Source organism: Oreochromis aureus, linkage group 14 (assembly GCF_013358895.1).
Source record: "Oreochromis aureus strain Israel breed Guangdong linkage group 14, ZZ_aureus, whole genome shotgun sequence".
In the NCBI taxonomy this organism is placed as follows: Eukaryota; Metazoa; Chordata; class Actinopteri; order Cichliformes; family Cichlidae; genus Oreochromis; species Oreochromis aureus.
In genome coordinates this window covers 19,641,030-19,660,197 of record NC_052955.1, presented here as the reverse complement: position 1 = coordinate 19,660,197, position 19,168 = coordinate 19,641,030, and the positions used below count along the sequence as shown (strand labels likewise).

At 39.8% G+C, this 19,168-nt stretch overlaps 2 protein-coding genes across 2 annotated transcripts in view; one reads left to right on the top strand and one right to left on the bottom strand.

Annotated features, from left to right (window-relative positions):
* Window positions 1-16,448, bottom strand: part of si:dkey-103g5.4 — a 32,282-nt gene extending 15,834 nt beyond the window's left edge. The window contains exons 1-19 of the mRNA XM_039622378.1: window positions 16,400-16,448; window positions 13,858-14,046; window positions 13,515-13,738; window positions 12,665-12,826; window positions 12,115-12,294; window positions 11,775-11,895; window positions 11,560-11,652; window positions 11,258-11,447; window positions 11,005-11,167; window positions 9,514-9,702; window positions 9,268-9,442; window positions 8,216-8,355; window positions 7,272-7,448; window positions 6,949-7,079; window positions 6,003-6,160; window positions 5,445-5,672; window positions 4,640-4,978; window positions 4,412-4,560; window positions 3,986-4,244 (exon numbers count right to left, since the gene is read on the bottom strand). Of these exons, the coding sequence (XP_039478312.1) occupies window positions 3,986-4,244; window positions 4,412-4,560; window positions 4,640-4,978; window positions 5,445-5,672; window positions 6,003-6,160; window positions 6,949-7,079; window positions 7,272-7,448; window positions 8,216-8,355; window positions 9,268-9,442; window positions 9,514-9,702; window positions 11,005-11,167; window positions 11,258-11,447; window positions 11,560-11,652; window positions 11,775-11,895; window positions 12,115-12,294; window positions 12,665-12,826; window positions 13,515-13,738; window positions 13,858-13,984 (3,205 nt within the window). The 5' untranslated portion in view covers window positions 13,985-14,046; window positions 16,400-16,448. The remainder of the gene's footprint in view (window positions 1-3,985; window positions 4,245-4,411; window positions 4,561-4,639; window positions 4,979-5,444; window positions 5,673-6,002; window positions 6,161-6,948; window positions 7,080-7,271; window positions 7,449-8,215; window positions 8,356-9,267; window positions 9,443-9,513; window positions 9,703-11,004; window positions 11,168-11,257; window positions 11,448-11,559; window positions 11,653-11,774; window positions 11,896-12,114; window positions 12,295-12,664; window positions 12,827-13,514; window positions 13,739-13,857; window positions 14,047-16,399) is intronic.
* An 877-nt stretch (window positions 16,449-17,325) lies between these two features.
* zgc:162608 (uncharacterized protein LOC100037332 homolog) lies at window positions 17,326-19,036 on the top strand. Its single transcript, XM_031749887.2, has 4 exons — window positions 17,326-17,437; window positions 17,565-17,623; window positions 17,713-17,806; window positions 17,945-19,036. The coding sequence occupies exons 2-4, from the start codon at window positions 17,569-17,571 to the stop codon at window positions 18,789-18,791; spliced, it is 996 nt and encodes a 331-aa protein (XP_031605747.1). The 5' UTR covers window positions 17,326-17,437; window positions 17,565-17,568; the 3' UTR covers window positions 18,792-19,036.
* The last annotated feature ends 132 nt before the right edge of the window (window positions 19,037-19,168 follow it).

The following is a 19,168-nucleotide window of genomic DNA, read 5'->3' as shown; positions in this document are numbered from 1 at the left end:
TTCCTATTGTGCAGGAAACTGTTGAACTCTCTCACAAAGGCTGCCTTTTGGTTTTTGGCCTAACACTCTCTCTGGTTACCAATCAGCTATTTCTAATTACTTGAATTCAGGACTTTGTACTACTGGAGAAACACGTTTCCATGCCTGCAGGAGACTGTAATGCAAACTATGTAAATCAAAACTGGATTATTTCTGGCTCTTGTGCATACTGAATTATAAATATGCTTTATCTGCGGCTAAGGTAATATGTTTCTTTTACATAACCAATAGCAACAAAAAGTCAAGCATACTTCTCGGTGCAGCAGCCAAGTTTAGCTTAGAGGTTTAAGATTACTTAGGTTAACTAGAGGCTGGCCTGTCTGCTGTGAAAAGTCAAATGTCTCTTAATTTCCAGCTGAAAAAAAAAACAGACACTGGCCATTAAACTAACAATAACTTTGAATTCTCAAATTGTGAAAAATGTTTATGTTCCCCAAGTAATAAATCACCAATGTTGGTGAAATAGTGGAATTACCTATAAAATGGAGATAAGGTTTTTTTAGGTCAAGGTTTTTTAATTCAGGTTGTTTTCTGTGTCAGAAAAAGGTCATATGAAAAAAGTGAGGCAGGAGACATTCTCTTTGGGCTAATGACTCATTTCCAAAAGCCATATTACGCTTCAAATTTTATGGGTTATTAACTCTTTGTGTATTATATATATATATAGATATATATAGATATATATAGATAGATAGATATAGATATATATACACATCATTTGCTTTGTTTTATTTATTTATTTATTTATTTGTTTAGTGTGAAAGGATTGTTCCCCATATCGTGAATGGTTCTGGGTTAAGGTTAGCTCAGTTACAGAGTTATAAGGGTGACTTTCTTTCGTTTTTTTGAGACAGGCTTCTTGTGATATATAAAGGTCATGTAAAAAAAAAAAAAAACATCTTTAACTTAGTAAATGTCATTGTCCTGGAGCTCTTCCTACCTTCCAAAACCTAATTTAAACCTAATTTAAACACACACGGACAGACAGATTACCCATGAAATGTTTCTCCTTTGTTCTCGGCAGCAGTAGATATTTACTCACTTTTTATAGAAACACCCAAAAAGCAAATCAAATGGTGTGCATGTTCCCATGTGCAATACGATAAATAAAATGGCTACATCTTCCTGTTTTCAAAAGCAATGACATAGCCTTCACTTTGAGGGGTGTGTATCACATGATGATTCACACCACTAACAACAGTTCACAGGTGTATGAAGTCATTTGTCACAGAAGAAAAAGTGTGACAATGTGAATTGTATTGTCTGTGTGGCATTAACCCCTGGTGGGACAAAGGGTTATCAGAATTCAAGTTTTTCCTAATTAATAAATCAAAGAAACCTTTCTTATTATTGTTTTGTCAAGATTCAATTCTACTCCATTACAAATTACTGGTAACAAATTGAAAAAAAAAAAACACTGTTTTGTTTTGTTTTTTGTTTTTTGGTTTTTTTTTTGGACACTTCTATGATTATCTAAGTTCCTAACTATACTCTCATGTATTTTAAGGATGAATTACACTATTATGATAATACCTTTAAAATCAACAGTTCACTGTTAATGGTGCCAATTAATATCCAAGCCATTGATTTTTGCAGTAAATACATTAGGCTTTGCATGTCTCTGTGTTCTACTTCTACTAATGTGCAACACTTTTCTACTTTGGTATTTTAACCTCAGTCTTAAAAGTAGGTTAGCTCATGAGTTTCATTTTGCACACTTGGGGAAATCCAAGCTGTGGAGCCTAAATATCCTTTGACTTCTTTTCACATTTACAGTTTATGGTCCCAGCGTTTATGGGTCAGCACCTGCTTCTTTGTATTTGCTCCCACTTTATCTCTCAGTTTCATTTTCTTTGTAAATACTTCCCCTGACATGCAATTATGAGATATTTCTCTTCACTGCTACGCTGACGATACTCTGCTGCACCTGGGTGTTAAAGCCTGTGACCTTAGCATGCTGAGTTCACTAAATGACTCACAAGATTATATCAAAAACAAAATGTCTGAGACATTTTCTGCAGCTTAATTATATCAGGAAATAAATCAAGCTGCAGAAAATGTCTGAGACATTTTCTGCAGCTTAATTATATCAGGAAATAAATCCTGTGTTTTGCTGACTCCCTGATGGATCACATTAAGCCCCCTACAAACAATCATAGGTCTTGCTTTGATAGTAACTTAAGCTGTTTACATCAACTTTCAAAAGTAAATACAAAATAGAAATAAATCTAAATTTACAAGATATAAAGGCCTTTTCACATGTCTTTGTCTCCTCATCCCTCAAATATTTCAACAGCCTCTTCCCCTGCCTCAATTAAAAACTCATTAATTGCCTCCTGAATGTACAGAACTTGGTTGCCATGACTACTGAACAAAAACTAAAAGCAATGACAACATTTTATCAGTACTTTATCAGACTTTTTTTAACCATGTTCATCAATTATGAGCATTTTTATTGTTTTATGTTTTCAGTATCTTGTGATCAGAGATGGGCAATAACGTGTTTCTGTAATCCAATTACTTTTTCAAGTAACAAGTAAAGTAAGGGATTACTGTTACAAAAAAGTAATTAGATTACTGTTACTTTCTCATAAAGAGGCTGCGTTACTGCGTTACTAAACCATGATTGTTTGTGAGAGTGTCTCATGACAATGACGTACGGGCGTGCGACGTCCATGGCAGCAACAGATGTGTGCAGATAAGCAATGGATAATACGGAGTGTAGGAGAGAGTATGACCGTGCAGCGCTTAAAGCTTGGAAGTACTGACGTTACTTTGAGTTTGACTCCGTAAAAAGCGACACAAACATTAGTGTCTGATGTACACTCTGCGTGGGAAGAAAACTTCTTTCTACAGCAAAAAATTAAACTTCAAATCTGAGCAAGCACCTAGCACGCTGCAACGGGAATGTGAAATTCCCAGAGAAACCCCGGGATCCTCCCACTGACATGACCGCTGCAGCACCAGGCCCCACTCCTGCTAAACAAGTGAAAATACATGTAAGAGTGACAGGATTTTGTGCTGTGGAATCTTTGGTTTTATTTATTTTTTGCTGTCTTTTACTTGCATCTATTTGAAAGAGTGAGTATAAACACAAAACATTATTTTATTTTATATGCTCGAATATGCAGAAAATAGGTTTAAATGTTAAACACATTTCTTCAGGTCAAAGACTGTTGCGTATAATTTAATTTTTGCTTGATGCAGTGTGCATAAAGTTAAAAATTAAAACTCTTAAAACAAGTTTTAAAAAGAGACTTTTTCATTTGATTCAATTTTATATGATGGATTATGCAGGAAAAATAGAATTGGGCTGAAAGCTCTATTGCTTTATTACATTTTTAAAATAACTAAGTAATAAGTAATTAATTACTTTTGAAAATAAGTAATCAGTAAAGTAACAGGATTACTTTCTTGGAGAAGTAATCAGTAATTAGTAACTATTACTTCTTGTATTCTTGTGTAGGTTGTAGAATTAAAAGTAAAACTGTATACTTATGCAACCTTCGGTTGTTCTTGGCCTCTGCACAGAACTGTGTATTTCAGCTTTCTTACCATTTATATTTGCTCCAATATCAAGTCTGAATCTCTCTTCTCTGAGAAATGACTTCATTAAACTTTCTGAAGTTAGTAATAAGTGTATTTCAATATGCTGAGTAATAGACCAACACCTCGTAATTTTTCCTTTCAGCAACCAGACTGTTTGTGGTAGATGGTGAGCAAAGATTAAGATGAAAAGCTAAAAGGAGGAAGAAATGCTAACTTTCTTTCTCCATGTGGGGAAACGTATTTTCAGTAAACTTAGAGAAGCTAAACTTTTAGAGAGCACCTAAAGGTGAAAGATAAGAGCTTCTCAAGAGAGAAAGAAGCAAAAAGAAAGGAAAAAATGTTTTTTTTAAAAACTGTTTTGTACTGCCCAAAACAAACTATTCAAGCATTTCCTCACCCAGAGTCCCTCCATCCTGCTGCAGACCCATGGTCCACTCCTGCAGGATCTCCAACCTGGTCTGCAGCTGTAGTTGACAGTGCAAGCTCCTCCCGAAGGCCTGCTGGAGCTCTTTGGCTGCAGTGAGAAGATGATCTTGTTGACTACTCCCTCTGTCGCTGCCAGGTTGGGACTGCACATGTTGCAAACTTTGATCTGAACCCCACTCTTCAGTCAGTGGCTTAAGCACGTTCAGTACTTTGAACATTGCTGCCAGAACCTGTGAGACACAAATCTTACTTTGACTCCAAAAATGTTTTTATTTTTGAATCAAACGTCTGCTATTATCTGTTTTTTGGGGGGAGGTTTACATAGAAATAGTTACATTTTATCATATCGATACTTATTATGTAAATGCAACCAAAAGCAATCAGTCTAATTAAGCACCTTGCTGTCTAATAACGTTTGATATCCTCCTGCATGGGGCACTAGTTGTCCAGCCCGTATGGTTGCCCCTCCAACTCTCACCATCTGCCCACTTAGTGGTTCAACAAAGGGCTCACCCAGCAGGACTCCACCTACTGGCAGCACATCTCCTACAGAGGCATACAGAACAAGTTTGTCTGATTGAAGTTATATACTCTAGAGTGTAACGGGAACTCCAGCAGCTCTAACCTGTTATTGGATCCAAGCTCACCCCGACGGTGAGCACAATGTTCCCTGTCCTGGAGTCCAGCATAGGATAACCAATCTGTATAGGCTGTGGTAAGCAGGTGAGAGGGCAGACATGGACTCTTCCCAGAGGGTAGACTAAGCCAGTTTGGGGGTGGATGGTTACTGCCAGAATAGGTACTGGGACCCCTTTGTCAGGGTCTGCCATGGGAATCCCCAGCTGCAGTCTCTGGCCTGGTCGGAGGCCTCTGAGGTGAGTGCTGGGGAGAGGCTGGTCTGAGTGGCAGGAGGTCGGGTAAGGAATGAAAGGAAGGAGAGGATTATCCCACTTCCGGTTATCATCTGGAATCATTTAAAAACAGAAGATAACTGCTTTTTAATGCAGAGGTTGGTGCTTGGAACCTATCTCAGACATGTTTCATGAACCATATGAGCCCTTCTTCAGTAATCTTTAATGCGTGTCATAAGTTATTTTCCATGAGATGAGCTATTTTAGCATAAAGCGGTTACATTCATTTTGAGTCAGTTCATTACTGCTTGAAATGACCATGATCCCAGTGTATTAGGCATATCATTTGTAGAAACAGCATGTTTTGGTCAGGTTGTAACATGTTTAACACAAATGATCTGTTCTTCTTTAGTAATTGTATTCTAATAGCACAGTTTTAAAAGTCACTCTTGGTGAATTTAGATTTATTCATCTCTAAAACACAAAAGATTGCCATCGGTGTTTTGTGTTTTCTGAGCATAAACACAAGATTGATTGATTGGGCATTGCCCTCCTCAGTAACCCACAGACAATTCATACCTGTACAATGGTCAGTTGTGCAAACTAATGTAGAGCTGGCAGGATCATAGGCCACGTTTCCAGCAATGGGCAGAACTCTACCGGTGTGCGGATGAACAAAGAAATTAGGTGGCACTGCCATCGTGTGGCCGCTGCTCAGCAGCACATGGCTGTGAGCATTTGGCCTTATGAGGCCTGTGACTGAATCACAATAAACAGCCCCAGAAACACGTACGGACCCATCGGCATCTGGAATTAAGCAGAAGAGGAGATTATTGTGATCAATCATCTAAATAAAATTTTCATTTAAAACCACTGACACTGTTTGTAAATTTAAATCCCCAGTAGTTAATCAGCTTTATGTGGCTATACAGCTATGTTTGATTTACAACAAAAACATACAGTATACATTTTATTGGATACATCATCTAACATTTAGCAAATTAATAATGTATTCTGACCCAGCTTTTCTCAGCCATAGTCTGTCTGCATGTTGCAGTGCACCTAATAAGCAGCAGATGGTGTCGTTTCTTTAAGAAACATAGGCACAGATAATCAAATGAAAGAGTTTTGACTCACCAAAGATGTCGTCTTTGGTAAGGACAGTCCCAGTATCAGGGCACAGCAGTTTGGCTCCTATACCTTCGCCCAACAAGCCCCAAGACCCCTGACGGTGGCACTCTGCTGACAGTAGCTCTCCCATCTCATCAACCAGTGATGTTAACCTCTGGATCAAACTGAAGATGGGAGAGCAAATTGAATATTCAAGGGAATTTAAACTCTTAAACTCTAAGGTTCCTCATTATTACAGTCATGTGGAAAAAGAAAGTTTTCACAGGACTCTATGCATGTGAAAAACGACATACATCCCATGATTCAAAAGCTTGTAGAATCACTTTTTAGCCACATTAACTTGAATGAATTGATTATTAATAATTGAGTATTCACATATGGACAGCTCTTGTAAGGTCCCACCATTGTATTTCACTAAGAACTTTGATTTGCCAACTGCACCGCCTTCTTTTCTTTTTCATCCAATTTCTTGTACCTTCTTTCTTGTGCCTTTGCTGCTGCACTGAAAATCACTGTCCCGTTATGTTACCCAGTTTCAGCCATTTTTGTCTACTCAAAGACTGCAAGTTGCTTAGGTCCTGTTGGTGCAAAACAAGCCCAATTATCACCCCTCCACCACTGTGCTTTACAGTTAGTATCAGATGATTGTGCTGATATGCTGTGTTTGGTTGAGCATTATGTCCAAACATCACTACTTTGGACTCATCTGTCCAAAGGACAGTCAGTCAGTCTTATAGAGCCAGTCTTTTTTTTTTAATTGTGCTGTCATAAACTTTAACATTTAACATGCCAACTGAGGCCTGTAGAGTCTGATATGTGGCTCCTGGGTTTTTTGGTCACACCCTGGGGTGAATTTGTTGGGACCTCCACTGTTGGGGTACTGAGTAAACACACCTGGCTCTTTCTTTTTCACATGGCTGTACTTGAATAACTGAACAAATGAAAGCTTTACATTTGTTGGAAGAGTTCAGTGGAAGTCTGGTTGTTACTATGAAGCTTAGACAGTAGTCTGGTGCACTCTCTGAGCTGAGATGTGAACACACTGTGGATCCTCCACTGGGCCTGCTGCTCTCGCCTCAGAACCTGAAGAAAACCAGTCATACTTGATGCTGTATACCTTGCTAATGCAATAATTTTACATGTGAAAGCATATACTTGTTGAATGATGCTATATAAATATACTTTACTCAAACTGATGCTACACTTGCTATTAAACCTTTTATTAAAAATCTGAATATAATTTGACATGTATATGCAGCTTAATAAAATGTAAACCTTCAGCTGACTGTCAAGTAGTGTCCTCAGCTGTGAGGCCAAAGATTTTCGTCGCACCACCTCTCGTTCAATCTCCCTCCTCAACATCTCATAACCTCCCCCCAGCTTTTCCTCAGCCATCATACGCGGATGGAGTATTTGCAGTTTCCCAAGCACTCCTTGGTATAGCTCTTTTACCTAGATGAACACATATTTTGGAGACAAAAAGAAAACATTAAGTGTTTGTCATAACCAGATAATCTAACTACAGCCCAAAGCAACAACCACACATTTAAATAGCACTAGTGAGAAATGCAAGCTGCAAGAAGTGCATCAGTGCAAAATGTTCCATCTCCACTTACATCTTTAACACCTGAGCTGTCCTGAGGGCTGTAACCAAATTTTTGGTTGTTTTAATAAATTAACTCTGCGCAGTGTTGGGAGAAATGTTTTCCAAACATTCCCTGAAGTTGCTCTTTCTCAAATTTACAACACAAAAATAAGATTCTCTCTTCCAAATGTTCATTACAGCAAATATTCTGTTTTGGCAAGAGATGGTTCCCAAAGCGTGCAGGATGTAGCATGGCACATGTATGCTGTGAATTCTCCACAAAGTGTCCTGTTCAATGGGGCATTACTGAAAGTTTGTACTCGGTAGCTGTCAGGTTTTCCAATCAGACTGAATCAGACATTTGTATTCTTCCCTGCAAAGAAGCTTTATTTTAAAAAAGAAAAAAAGACACCTGAGGGCTAAATTATTTATTGCCTATTCATAAACCAATAATATAGGCATATTCAATATGCAGTTTTTAATTTAAGAGTGCAAAAGAGAATACTCTTTTGTCTGATGTGTTTCTTGAGAGAATAAGCATGAGTGTGTGTGTGTGTGAGTGAGACAAGAGAGTAAGTGTTTATCATTTGACATGCTTTGTGATTGATTGGCATTTAAACTAACAGCTGCAGACCTCAGTGGTGAGCTGTCCCAGTCGTGTAGTGACAGACAGGCTCTGCTTGAGCAGGAGGCTGTAAAAGGTGTTGCTGTTGAATGCCTCCAGATCCACCTGGTGTTCATAATCCCAGAACTCCTCCGAGGCATCTGTGGAGGCTGTAAAAAACACACAGTCACAAAGAAAAGGATCACAACAATATAAAAAACTCATCCCTATTCCATAACTTATCTCAAGGTGAACTTTGATGGGTTATAGCATTATATGATCTTTTGAAACACGTAAGCATGTTTTGCAACATCCTCTCTACTGTTCATTTACAGACACACAGAAGCTTTGCTAAACATTTCACATTTTACAAGCGTGTAGCAGGTACTTATTTCTCCCTTTTAACAGATATTTGAATATGAAAATGTAACATTTTGTGGCTGAAGAATTAATTTTAAATGAAGTAATAAGGTCTTGATCACTGATGTCCATGGACAAGCTGTTCCTGGCAGTTCCCAAAGCTTTTTCAGCTATTGCCCCAAAATTGTGGAATGATCTCGCTGCCCATGTTAGGTTGCTACCCCTGTTTGTCTGTTTTTTTAAAACACATTTTACAATTTATTTTTATTCCTTAGCTTTTATTTCAGAATAAGCCTTTACCTGCTATTTGTTCATATTATTATTCTAGTTTTTGTTGTATTGTCACATTAATTTGGGGTGTATTTTTGGGGGTATTTTGGTGCTTTGTATAGCACTTTGTCAAAACTGTGTTTTTTAAAAGGGCTCTATAAATAGATTGGATTGGATGTGGGCTGTTTTTATTTTACTATCAATGAGAAATCAGGAATGTAAAGAGGTTTTTTTTTCAGCAGTGATTGGTTGGAAACTTCACCTTAGGGTCACTGCCGGTGCTACTTAAGATGTTACAACGTGTCAGTGTGTCCTTTCATGTTCATTCAAGTGCCATATGTGTACACTCTGCAGGTGCATTAGAAAAACCATGTTATTTATGTAATGTATTGGGCTTTAGGGTTTCCACGAATGAGTAAAGTGTCAAAGTGTTTACATCTACAATGTTCCACCTGGCTGAATGGAGCCTTGAGTCATTCTGGATTGTTGGTTTCGATGAGTCTTTCTCTGTGAGATCACCCTTGAACCTTTTGACGAGTAGTCATCCATTTGGTAGGCCAGCTGCAGCGAGCGGTACTGTGCTTTGATTGGCTCCTTCTCCGGCCATCCATATTCACGAAACAGGATCTACGTAGTACAGACTCATCAATTAGAGTGATACTTATATATTTCATATATACTTGTGTATGTAGACTAACCAGCATTGTCACACATAAACAGAGGACGACCACAGCTCCAAACAGTATTCCTACGGTCACCAGCCAGTCTGGCCGGAGCAACAGGTTGCGTCTCCTACTGATTCCCAACCTGGTCACGTGACGTGGGATAGTAGGGAAGAAGGAGCCAGGCTCATAGCACTGGCCACCTGCAGGCATCACTCGTACATACTGAATAATGAAAAATAAGTAGTTAGAGTATCGTGGCATAGCAGAAAGAGAGAGAGAATTTGTCTAAATTTACATTTACTGTACACTTACTATTTACTTGTTGCTACATCAAGGAAGTTATTGTGTTTGGCTTCACTGATTGGGATTTGTTTTTCATTGTATAAGAGAGGTAAAGACAAGAGTCCAAGTAGGGTGGATTTATGACAGAAGGACAGCAGCAAGAATGACACGGAGAGTTTACAAGATGGTAGTGAGACATTTTGGAGACAGCGTCAGTGGCAAAGAAACAGGAGGCCAGGCTGGAGGTGGCAAAGCTGCTCAGATTTTTGTTGGGATTGACTAGAAGGGAGAGGATTGTAAATGAGTACATCACAGGGAAAGCTTAAGTTCAGCATCTTAGAAACAAGATGGAGATGGACATGGACGTGCAGAGGGTTGATGTGACGGAAGAGGATGTAAAGGATGGAGAAAGTGGAGCAGCCAAAAGAAGAAGAAGCCTTAAATTTCCTTGTTTGATGGAACAAACATGTGGATTACGTACTAGCTATTTACTAACAAGGTGTAGCTGTTTATAACGCGAGTTTCACGGGGTATGCTTAAAGAATACAGCTGTGGTCAGAAGCTAACATCCGCTCATCATGTGCATAAATGTCGTGGCAATTTGGGCTTTTAATGATTTCTTTGAACTGTTCTTTTCCAGGGTGAAATGACTGTACAGCATACATGTTTAATGACTTTAAAAACGAAGAATTTGGTGCACAAGCTTGAATTTCTTTTGGGTTGTCTCTAATCCACACAGCATCAAAAGCATACATAAGACTTCAAATATGTACATACACCCACACTACTATTTGGTTCATTGCACCTGAAGCTTTTGGTAGCCAACAGCAAGCGTATGGCATTTTCCTTCTGGATATTTGACCTCTCTTCTTGGCAGAATAGTTCATTTAGATCGGTTGGTTTCCTGTCAGGAACAAGCTTTTAAGTATATTCCATAAATGTTCAATAGAGTTGAGGTTGGGGCTTTGGGAAGGTCATTGCAGAAGCTTAATGTTAGCCTGCCTTATCCATATCAAACCCAGTTCTGATGTGTGTTTGGGGTCATTATCGTGTTGGAGCACTCGACTCTGTCCAAGTTTCAACCATCTAGCTGCTGTTCTGAGGTGAGGTTGAAGACCTTAGAGGTAGTCCTACTCTTCACAATCAGTACAACGAAATCATTAAAAATCCCCCAAATAACCATGACTATGATGAGTCCGTAAACTTCTGAGCATAACTGTGTATTTTTGTAAAGTTTGTTACCAAATGTTTGTGCTGATGGCTGCTCGGTGTAAAGACATATACTCCCGGCTGGCTAAAGACCACAGTAAAGCAGCTAGGAGGAGTCCATGACAATGTCAGCTCTTCTTTTAACTGTCTGAATGCACCCCAGTCAAAGTCAGTGTTTGTGTTGTACAAGTTGTCACTGAAAGACATAAATAAGAGAGTTGGGAGAACATGTACAAACAGAGAAATGGCAGGAGAAAATGGGCATGAAAACAAGTATCCGGCTTACATGTCATACTGGGGATAGTGACGTGGGCTGACAGTGAAGAGTATTACATCACCCAGATGGAGACATGCTGTCGGGTTCAAAACTCCACTTATACTTGACCTTCTTCCTTTTCCATTAATATCAGCCTTATCTCCCCTCTCCATTTCTCTGTCTCCATGACTGATGTTTCTAATACTGACATAATGTTTCCCTGAAAATCCACAATGCGGTGCCCTCATTATTGCAGCAATTACTTGGGTAAAATTGGTCATGCATTCATTTGCGTTTTCATGATGAGAAAAGATTGTTTTATTATGGCACACCAGCTGAGCTCTGAGAATCCTGCTGAGCGGTGTCAGGAAACAGTTGCTCAAGTTCCTTTGGGAGGCCGCTGAGGAGGCCAAGGAAGCCTGCATCTGCAATCAGACAGGAAGAAGACAGATAGATGGGGGGAGGGAGTAGAGAGAGAAAGAGAGGGGGAGTCGCAAAGCGATAAAGTGCAGGACATAAAAGGCATTGTGTGCGGCTGCGTCGCCACCTGTTGTTTGAACAATGTAGACAGGACGTGATGACTGGATCTGGCTGCTGCACTGCAGGTTCCCGTGGGAGTCCCACTGTTTAAAAATTGTCTCTAGCACACTGCCTGAGACGCTCGACACCTGAACACACACAATAAGAGTGTTTGCCATTAATAGGTCACTGCAGCACTGTCTGCAGCTTTCTCTTTTGGAGAAATAAAGAGGTTTTTTGCATAGATGCGTGCATATTGTACCTAAAAACTGTCCATCATATGATAGTTTCAGTGCAAATGTTACATTATATAGTCATCACACAGTTTTTGTGCTTCGGTGCATGAACCTGCAATTTCCTTTCTTCACCTGATTGTCATAGCTCCACACCAGTCCCATTTCCCCATTGGTCTCGCACTGGAGCTTCAGTTCAGTAGCTGGCCTGCTCCTGCAAAGGCCTCCACATGCAGCTCTGCCAGGAGGCTCTCTACAAATACACAGGCCCAGCTCCCCATCAAAACCCCAGTAGTCCTCTGCAGTATGGCACACCTGCAGGAAAAAGGCAGAGCAAGAATCAGCTCACATTTCTAAACAGAAAGAACAGTGAAAGCATTGCTAATGAAGTTAGAGTTTCATGCAGTAGTTAATGGTTAAAAGCTAAGTGGACTTAATATGAGTCTGTGCTAGGTAAACTATTGTCAGGTTCATGTAAGAGAGGGCAAAGACATCTGGGTTGTACTCATTAGCCTTGCTTAATATGTTTAGTCAGTGTGTTCTGTAAACAGACTGCAGTTTAAAACTGAGCTTGTTTCACATATCTTGAGCACGAGTTTCCTGTCTAATGTCATTTTGTGGGGGATACCTTTGCCCTACTTTGACTGTATACATCTGAGTATGACATGATTGCACAATGCATAACCTGCTGACTACAGTGAAATGACCACTGGTGTCTGTCCAGGCAGTCTCCATACTGTGTACGAGTTTTTCCGTCTCTGCAGACATCGTACTGTTGTTGCACACATACGTCTCCGTTTCCGGTGGTTTGAAAGCCGATGGTGCAGTGGCAACGTCCATCACTGGCCTGTGGAAAACTCAGGGAGATAGCAGTTCATGCTGTGGTCAGTTTGTTACCTAATATTCCAAAGTGCTCATTCATTCATTCCTTCATTCATTGACACAAACAGACACACTGCACATTGAACCTTACTACATATCAGAGTATTATTATTGCTCAGTCTGAACATTGATTTTCCTGTCCTTCCTTTTTTATACACCTGTATACACAAACACCAATATGACAGCAAGACAAATCTCATATCTGTTAGTCTGAGCTGATGAAAGAATATCTCAACACCTGCGCGCACTGCAGCAGGCTAGGAAATTTGACCCTGAAGTGAGGGAACTTGATCTGAAGCTATTCAGCTTGAAGCTACAGATTGTTCTGTCGAATGCTTCAGAGGGAAAGTGAGGAAGATACTCTGCCGACTATAAAAGTGTTCACACTGGAACAGGGCTTTCCTAACCCAAAAAAATACAGGCTTGAGAAATTTGAGCTCTTCCTTGGGTTTCATTTATAATAGATGAACTCACAAGACAATAAAGGAAGTGTGTGACTAGCGCTGTCGAAAGCTGTGATGTGTCAGATGAAGTCAAATGAAAACAATGGGGAGAACACATAGATACTCTTAACCCACAATCTGCACAAATAACCGGGTGGATCCTTCAACCATGTGAAAAACACTTCAACAAAACAAACCAGTGAACAACACCTGAAAACTCTGTCCCTCTTCTGGGCAGATGCAGGTTTCCTGGCCAGGCACAGGCTGCTGAGCCACTGGACCACAGGGAAGGGGGGAATACAAGCCTGGTCTAGGGCAGTAGTGATGGGCAGGACACTTCAGACAGCTGTCCATGGACACAGCTCCAGCATGTGGACCATATGTTCCTTTAGGACATGGGACTGGAGTGGGGCTCCCCAGTGGGCAGTAGAAACCTAATAGAAACAATAATATTGTGTCACACACACACACTATAAAACAAATCTTTTATCATCCATTTTTCCAGATGTTTTCCAGAATAATGCCACTTTATTATGCACTCAAAACAGCCTACCTGACTGACAGCGTGGTGTCTCTAGGTTATGTCCACTGAAGTTGTTTCCACGAGCCACAGTTAGCAGCACAGAAGCAAACAGCCACCGCAGAGAAGCTAACCCCATGCATTTGCATGTTTGCTGCATTGTTAATATCTCCACCACTGAAGTAAAAAACAGATGAACAGCAATCCCAACTCTATTCCAGACTGTGGAGGAGAAAAATGAATAGTTTAATCTGCGATCCTTGTTTTCATCATAGACTGGAAAGTACTTCTAGAGATGCTGCAAACCCACAGAGATGCAAGGTAAGTAGTGTGCTAGTTAATCTGCATTACTTTCAATGGCTTGCTGAAAAATTTATAAGGCCAGTAAGGTAAGGTGACAGTAAGAGTGGAGTGACTGGTCACTGGTGAAAAGCAGCAAGGAAAAACAGACTGATGCTGCCTGATCACATTACTGCTTTTGTTCTTCTCAATGCTACCATGATACTGATTAATGATTTGGCTCCTGATGCACAACAACGCAGCTTTGCTTTAGAGGAGTCTACTGAGAACGAGGTGCGTCTCATCTAAGAGAGCATATCAATAAGATTTTTGTATAGAAATGCCACTGCAGATTCTGCTTACAGGTCAAATTCTTTATTGATTTCCTTATTGATTCCTGAAAAAATCTAAGTCTACATGAGTTTTCAGGGTCATCGCAGCTTCATTATCTCTGAGTTTAAACACAGCGTGAAAACACAGAAGAATAAAGGCTTCCAAGAAACTGGGGTGTACAAAAGCTCCATTGCTCTGAGTTTCACGTCATTGTTTTGTGATGTGAGACTGTCAGAAAAACACACCAGCACTGATAGAAGGAACAGAGAATCCGGAATCCTGTTATTTCTAGAATCTTTTTAGCTTGTAATCAAATACATTTCCCATTCACAGAGGTAACTTTTAAATTCACATAGTATGACAAGTATGGTATGGATAACTGATCAGATCAAGAGTCTGTCATTGTGCAAGCTTTAGCTTCACCTGCCGATGAACCAGTCTCACAAACCTGTCGAATGCTGCGTTGTCCGTTTGTGTTTACTTTTTGATAGCTGCTGCAAATTAGCTGAAAGTGGAATGAAACTGAGGTCAAGGTCTGTGTGGCTCAAAAGTGACAGATCATTTGCATCAATAAATACCACTTTTATCTGTGAACTGATTAAATTGCCCATTGATCACCAGTAATCCAGGTTGTTGTTATATAAAGTGTAATGATCTGACGAGTTATTTCCATGCAGTTTTATGTAATGTTGAACAACATCATGATTTTCTAGAAATATAAACTCTTGGTTATACATGCATGTGCCCTCAGCTCACCATATACGTGTGACAAGAATCACATATGCTCAAACTCTTCAGTGCAAAGAGGAGTCAGCAGGTCTGTTTTTGTGTACAGTAACCAAAGTCTTTCTCACTCTGTGCTGTTTTTGTAGTGAAATAGATATTGGACTTTAGATAATATGAATAACCTAGATATTCCACTAGGGTAGCCATGAACTATGATCTTCCGATGACTACTCACAATTTATCTAACTGAGCAGCATTCAACTTTCACCCACACACGCGTGTCACTGGTGGAAAAAGCCTGCACATTTCACTTACAAATGTTTAAAAAAGAACCAAAAAACTGTAAACATAGCCAACAAAGAACTGCTAAATAATATCACAGATTTTATTACCAGCAGCATAAAAATATAAAAAGCAAAAGCAACTCCAAAATTTAAAAGGACCTCAGCGCTGTTTACATGAGTTGTTTTTTTCGGTTCTTACTAGCAGCACAAACACTGATGAGTAAACTCTTCTCTGTCAAGCATCCAAAGCTATCCATGATAAACCAAAGCTTGGTGAGCTGGTCCAAAACGCATTTCGTTGAACTCTTACACAATTTAAAGACTACAAAACACACAACAAACAACTTTTCGTCGAGAATGATGCATAAAAAGCCATAACCTTGACTGCAAGTCAAACAAGTTACTCAGTGCAAATATTCACGTAGTCTGGGTTCTTGTAAAATGGGCCTTTGACGTAAAAAGACAGAAATCAGGGCGAAGTTCACATGTGTCTGCGAATGAACTTGTTAAACTTGTTTTGGGTCACCCTAATAAATCCAAACCCCTTTTGTTATTCAGTCTATGCGCCATAGCACTGACTGCAAGAATTCAAGGTAAAATGTCCACATTTGGGAGGAATGAGACCTTTCCATGAACTATAGACTGACATTTACCTCTTGCACAGATTACCCAGCTTTCTTCCTCTTTTTGCTTTTTAGCATGGAGGTGAGGACAAAGACACTTTAAGGCCTTTTAGAACAAAAGAATGAAAGAGGTACTAAGCAAAGAGCAGATTCTTGCAAGCACAAGGAGAATGTGCCAAATAGCGCTAGGCGGTCGGTGGCTTCTCAGACTCAAACTCCAGCACACCACTGTGCTGTCCTTTCATTAAACAACATGTAGACATGCAATCTGAACTAGTTCATTATAATGTGAACTTTGAGCTAGCTGCCTCTTGTCCAGTGTAAACTTACCCACTGGGTTTGTAGGCTTTGTTTTTGCATTTTGATAATTACCCTTTTCTTGCTGGGGGTTGTAGCCAGGAGTGAAAATATTTTTACAAAAGGGGTAGATGGACTGAAACAAGAGATCCTGTCTAAACTTTGCATGCAAACGCTAAGGTACAGGTTGAAACTAGCACTAGCTAGCTAGCTTGGGTGAAAAGGTGTTCATGTAATTCATAAAATGGACATCAGACTTCTTTAAGTATAATCTTGAAAGCTGCTTTTAGGTGCTCCAAATGTTATCAGTTATCTCCCGTGACAGTGTAGAAGGGGCAAAGGTACAAAACGCTGCCATAAATAGGCCAGGTTACACCTTTGTTACTTGAAATAATGGCTTCTGAATCACAAGGTAGCCACAACCTATAGCATACACATCTTACTTCCATTTTTCTGCTATAAATCCAACTATAGTATACAAATTGCATCCCACACTGTATTGAAATGAGTGTCTGAGGCCAGAAGCTACTGTGGTATCTAATCAAATGAGAACAAGAATGAGTTCAGTACAATCAGACTCTTTATTTTTTCTTTTCACTAGTTTGCTGGCTATTAGGGTTACAAGTGTAATACACTTTCAAGCATTTGCAGACGTGTAGGCCACTTCTTCTGTGCAGGGTCTGTTTCTAACTTACTTTAGGCTTTTTTTCACTCAAGATTCCAAAGGTGTTGTTGAGCTTTGCTGGAAACATTTTTATTGTTATTTTTTAAATTCTTTAATCCTCTCCAATCCTTCAATCCTAATTTCATTTCAATAATGCGGCAAAAAATCTGGGTACGTTTTATAACAGCTAAACAGTTATAGGCATGACATCACCGTGTGTGTGTGTGTGTGTGTGTGTGTGTGTGTGTATGTGTGTGTGTTTGTATGTATGTATGTTGTTCTATCATCAGTGTGACCCTCCACGTGTTGACTGTTGACATAAGCAGAGTTGGGGCAGCTGCTCTGATAACAAGGACTTTATAAGTCAGATGAGATGAGCAGTCAGTCCACACACCCCTGATACTCAGGTAAAGACATACTTACATGCATAATGTGCTTATTTTTGTACTGGGAGAGGAATATATTGAAAAGTTCTTATAGTTATATGTTTTGAGGGTAAAATTCAATATTTTTCTATCATCTGTCCTTCTACAGAAAGATGAACATGTATTTAAAAGTTGTAATCTTTGCCGTGTCCTTCCTGACAACTTCAGGTATGTTTATCTTCTCCTTTCCTCCTTTTTCTTCATTTTGCCGTGTGATTCTTTATTTATGTAGATTTATGCTTTTTTTTAAACTATAGGATACCCACTACACAGTGACAGCAGAGAGCCAACTTGGTCTGATGGAAAGACCAACCAAGCTCATGACAAGGCAGACCTCACAAAAGATTTGCAGTGAGTTGTCTTCATGAACGACAATATCTTCAGTGTCTAAATACATATGCAAATATAAATACTTGCTCACTACTATTTTGTAGCATATAACCTGTCTTCACACGTTATAATTCAGTTCTTCTTTCTTGATTTCTGCAGAAAGGTTTACAAGAGCAGCATAGACAGCAGTGCACTTTACAACCAGGAACATGATGACAACCCTGTGGCAGAGGAAATGCAGCGCAAGCTCGCCATGGAGTCGGAGCGCCTGCGCATCCGTCTGCGTCAAGAGCTGGTGGAGCTGCGAGAGAGGCTGTCCCCGTCTTCGGCGCATCTCAGTTCCCGTCTGGCCAGCATGAGGGAACGCTTAACTCCCCTGACTCAGCAGCTCCAAGGCTCTCTTAGTAGCAACAGCCAAGATCTGTGCAGCCAGCTGAGTCTCTATCTACAGGCTTTAGACACAGCTGAGGCTCAGGAGGAGGCCAGTCCATCTCTGTATCAGGAAGCCTTCGAGTTAATGAGCCAATCCCTGGAGCACAGCAGTTTTAAGTTTGCTAACACCATCAGTGACTTTTATACCAAAGCAAGTGGAGTGATTGAACAACTAAAACAGACTAGCGATCAAGAAGAAGAGCCAAGCGCATCAAATGTATGGCTGGAAATGAGCTCCAAGTTGGGACAGAAAGTGAGTTCACTTAAAGAGGAGGCACAGAGCAGGGTGGATGCCCTGAAAGTACAGCTTTCTGCAGTGCTACAATCTGCACAACCTCATACTGCAGAAGTGAGAGGTAGCATAGAGCAGTTCTGCCAAAATGCATCCATGCAGGTCCAAGTGCTTCAAGCCCGAATGGAAAGGCTGTTTACAGGGCTGGAAAAGGAGCTCGTGGTCCCAAGAGCCTCCAGCGCGACGTCTTCTTCATTTACACTCCAAAGTGGCTCTTTGCGGGAGGACTTCTCAGTTAAGCTCTCAGCTCTGATCCAGGAGATTATGCAGTCAATGCAGTGACAACAGAAATCTTTATTCTTTTTCATTTATTTGTTTGTTTGTTGCCATTGTAGCAGCACAGTGAGTATGTTGTAAATATGTCTGAATGTGTGAATTTGATGCATTTGTTTCATTCTGTATGTGACCGAGTGAGGAATTGTCAATATGTATATATATGTATATATATCGCTGTCTTTTGGGAGTAAAGTTATTCATGACACTGTACAAATGACCCGTTCTTTCTGTCAATTAATTATTGCATGTCAGTCAAAGAGTCTCTGAGTTTGTTTGTTTGTTTGTATTTATTTAAAGCATATATTTCATTTGCTTATAAGCAGTTGAGATTCTGTAGAAGACATCTTACAGAAAAAAAATCTTGTAGACAAGTATCATCAAAA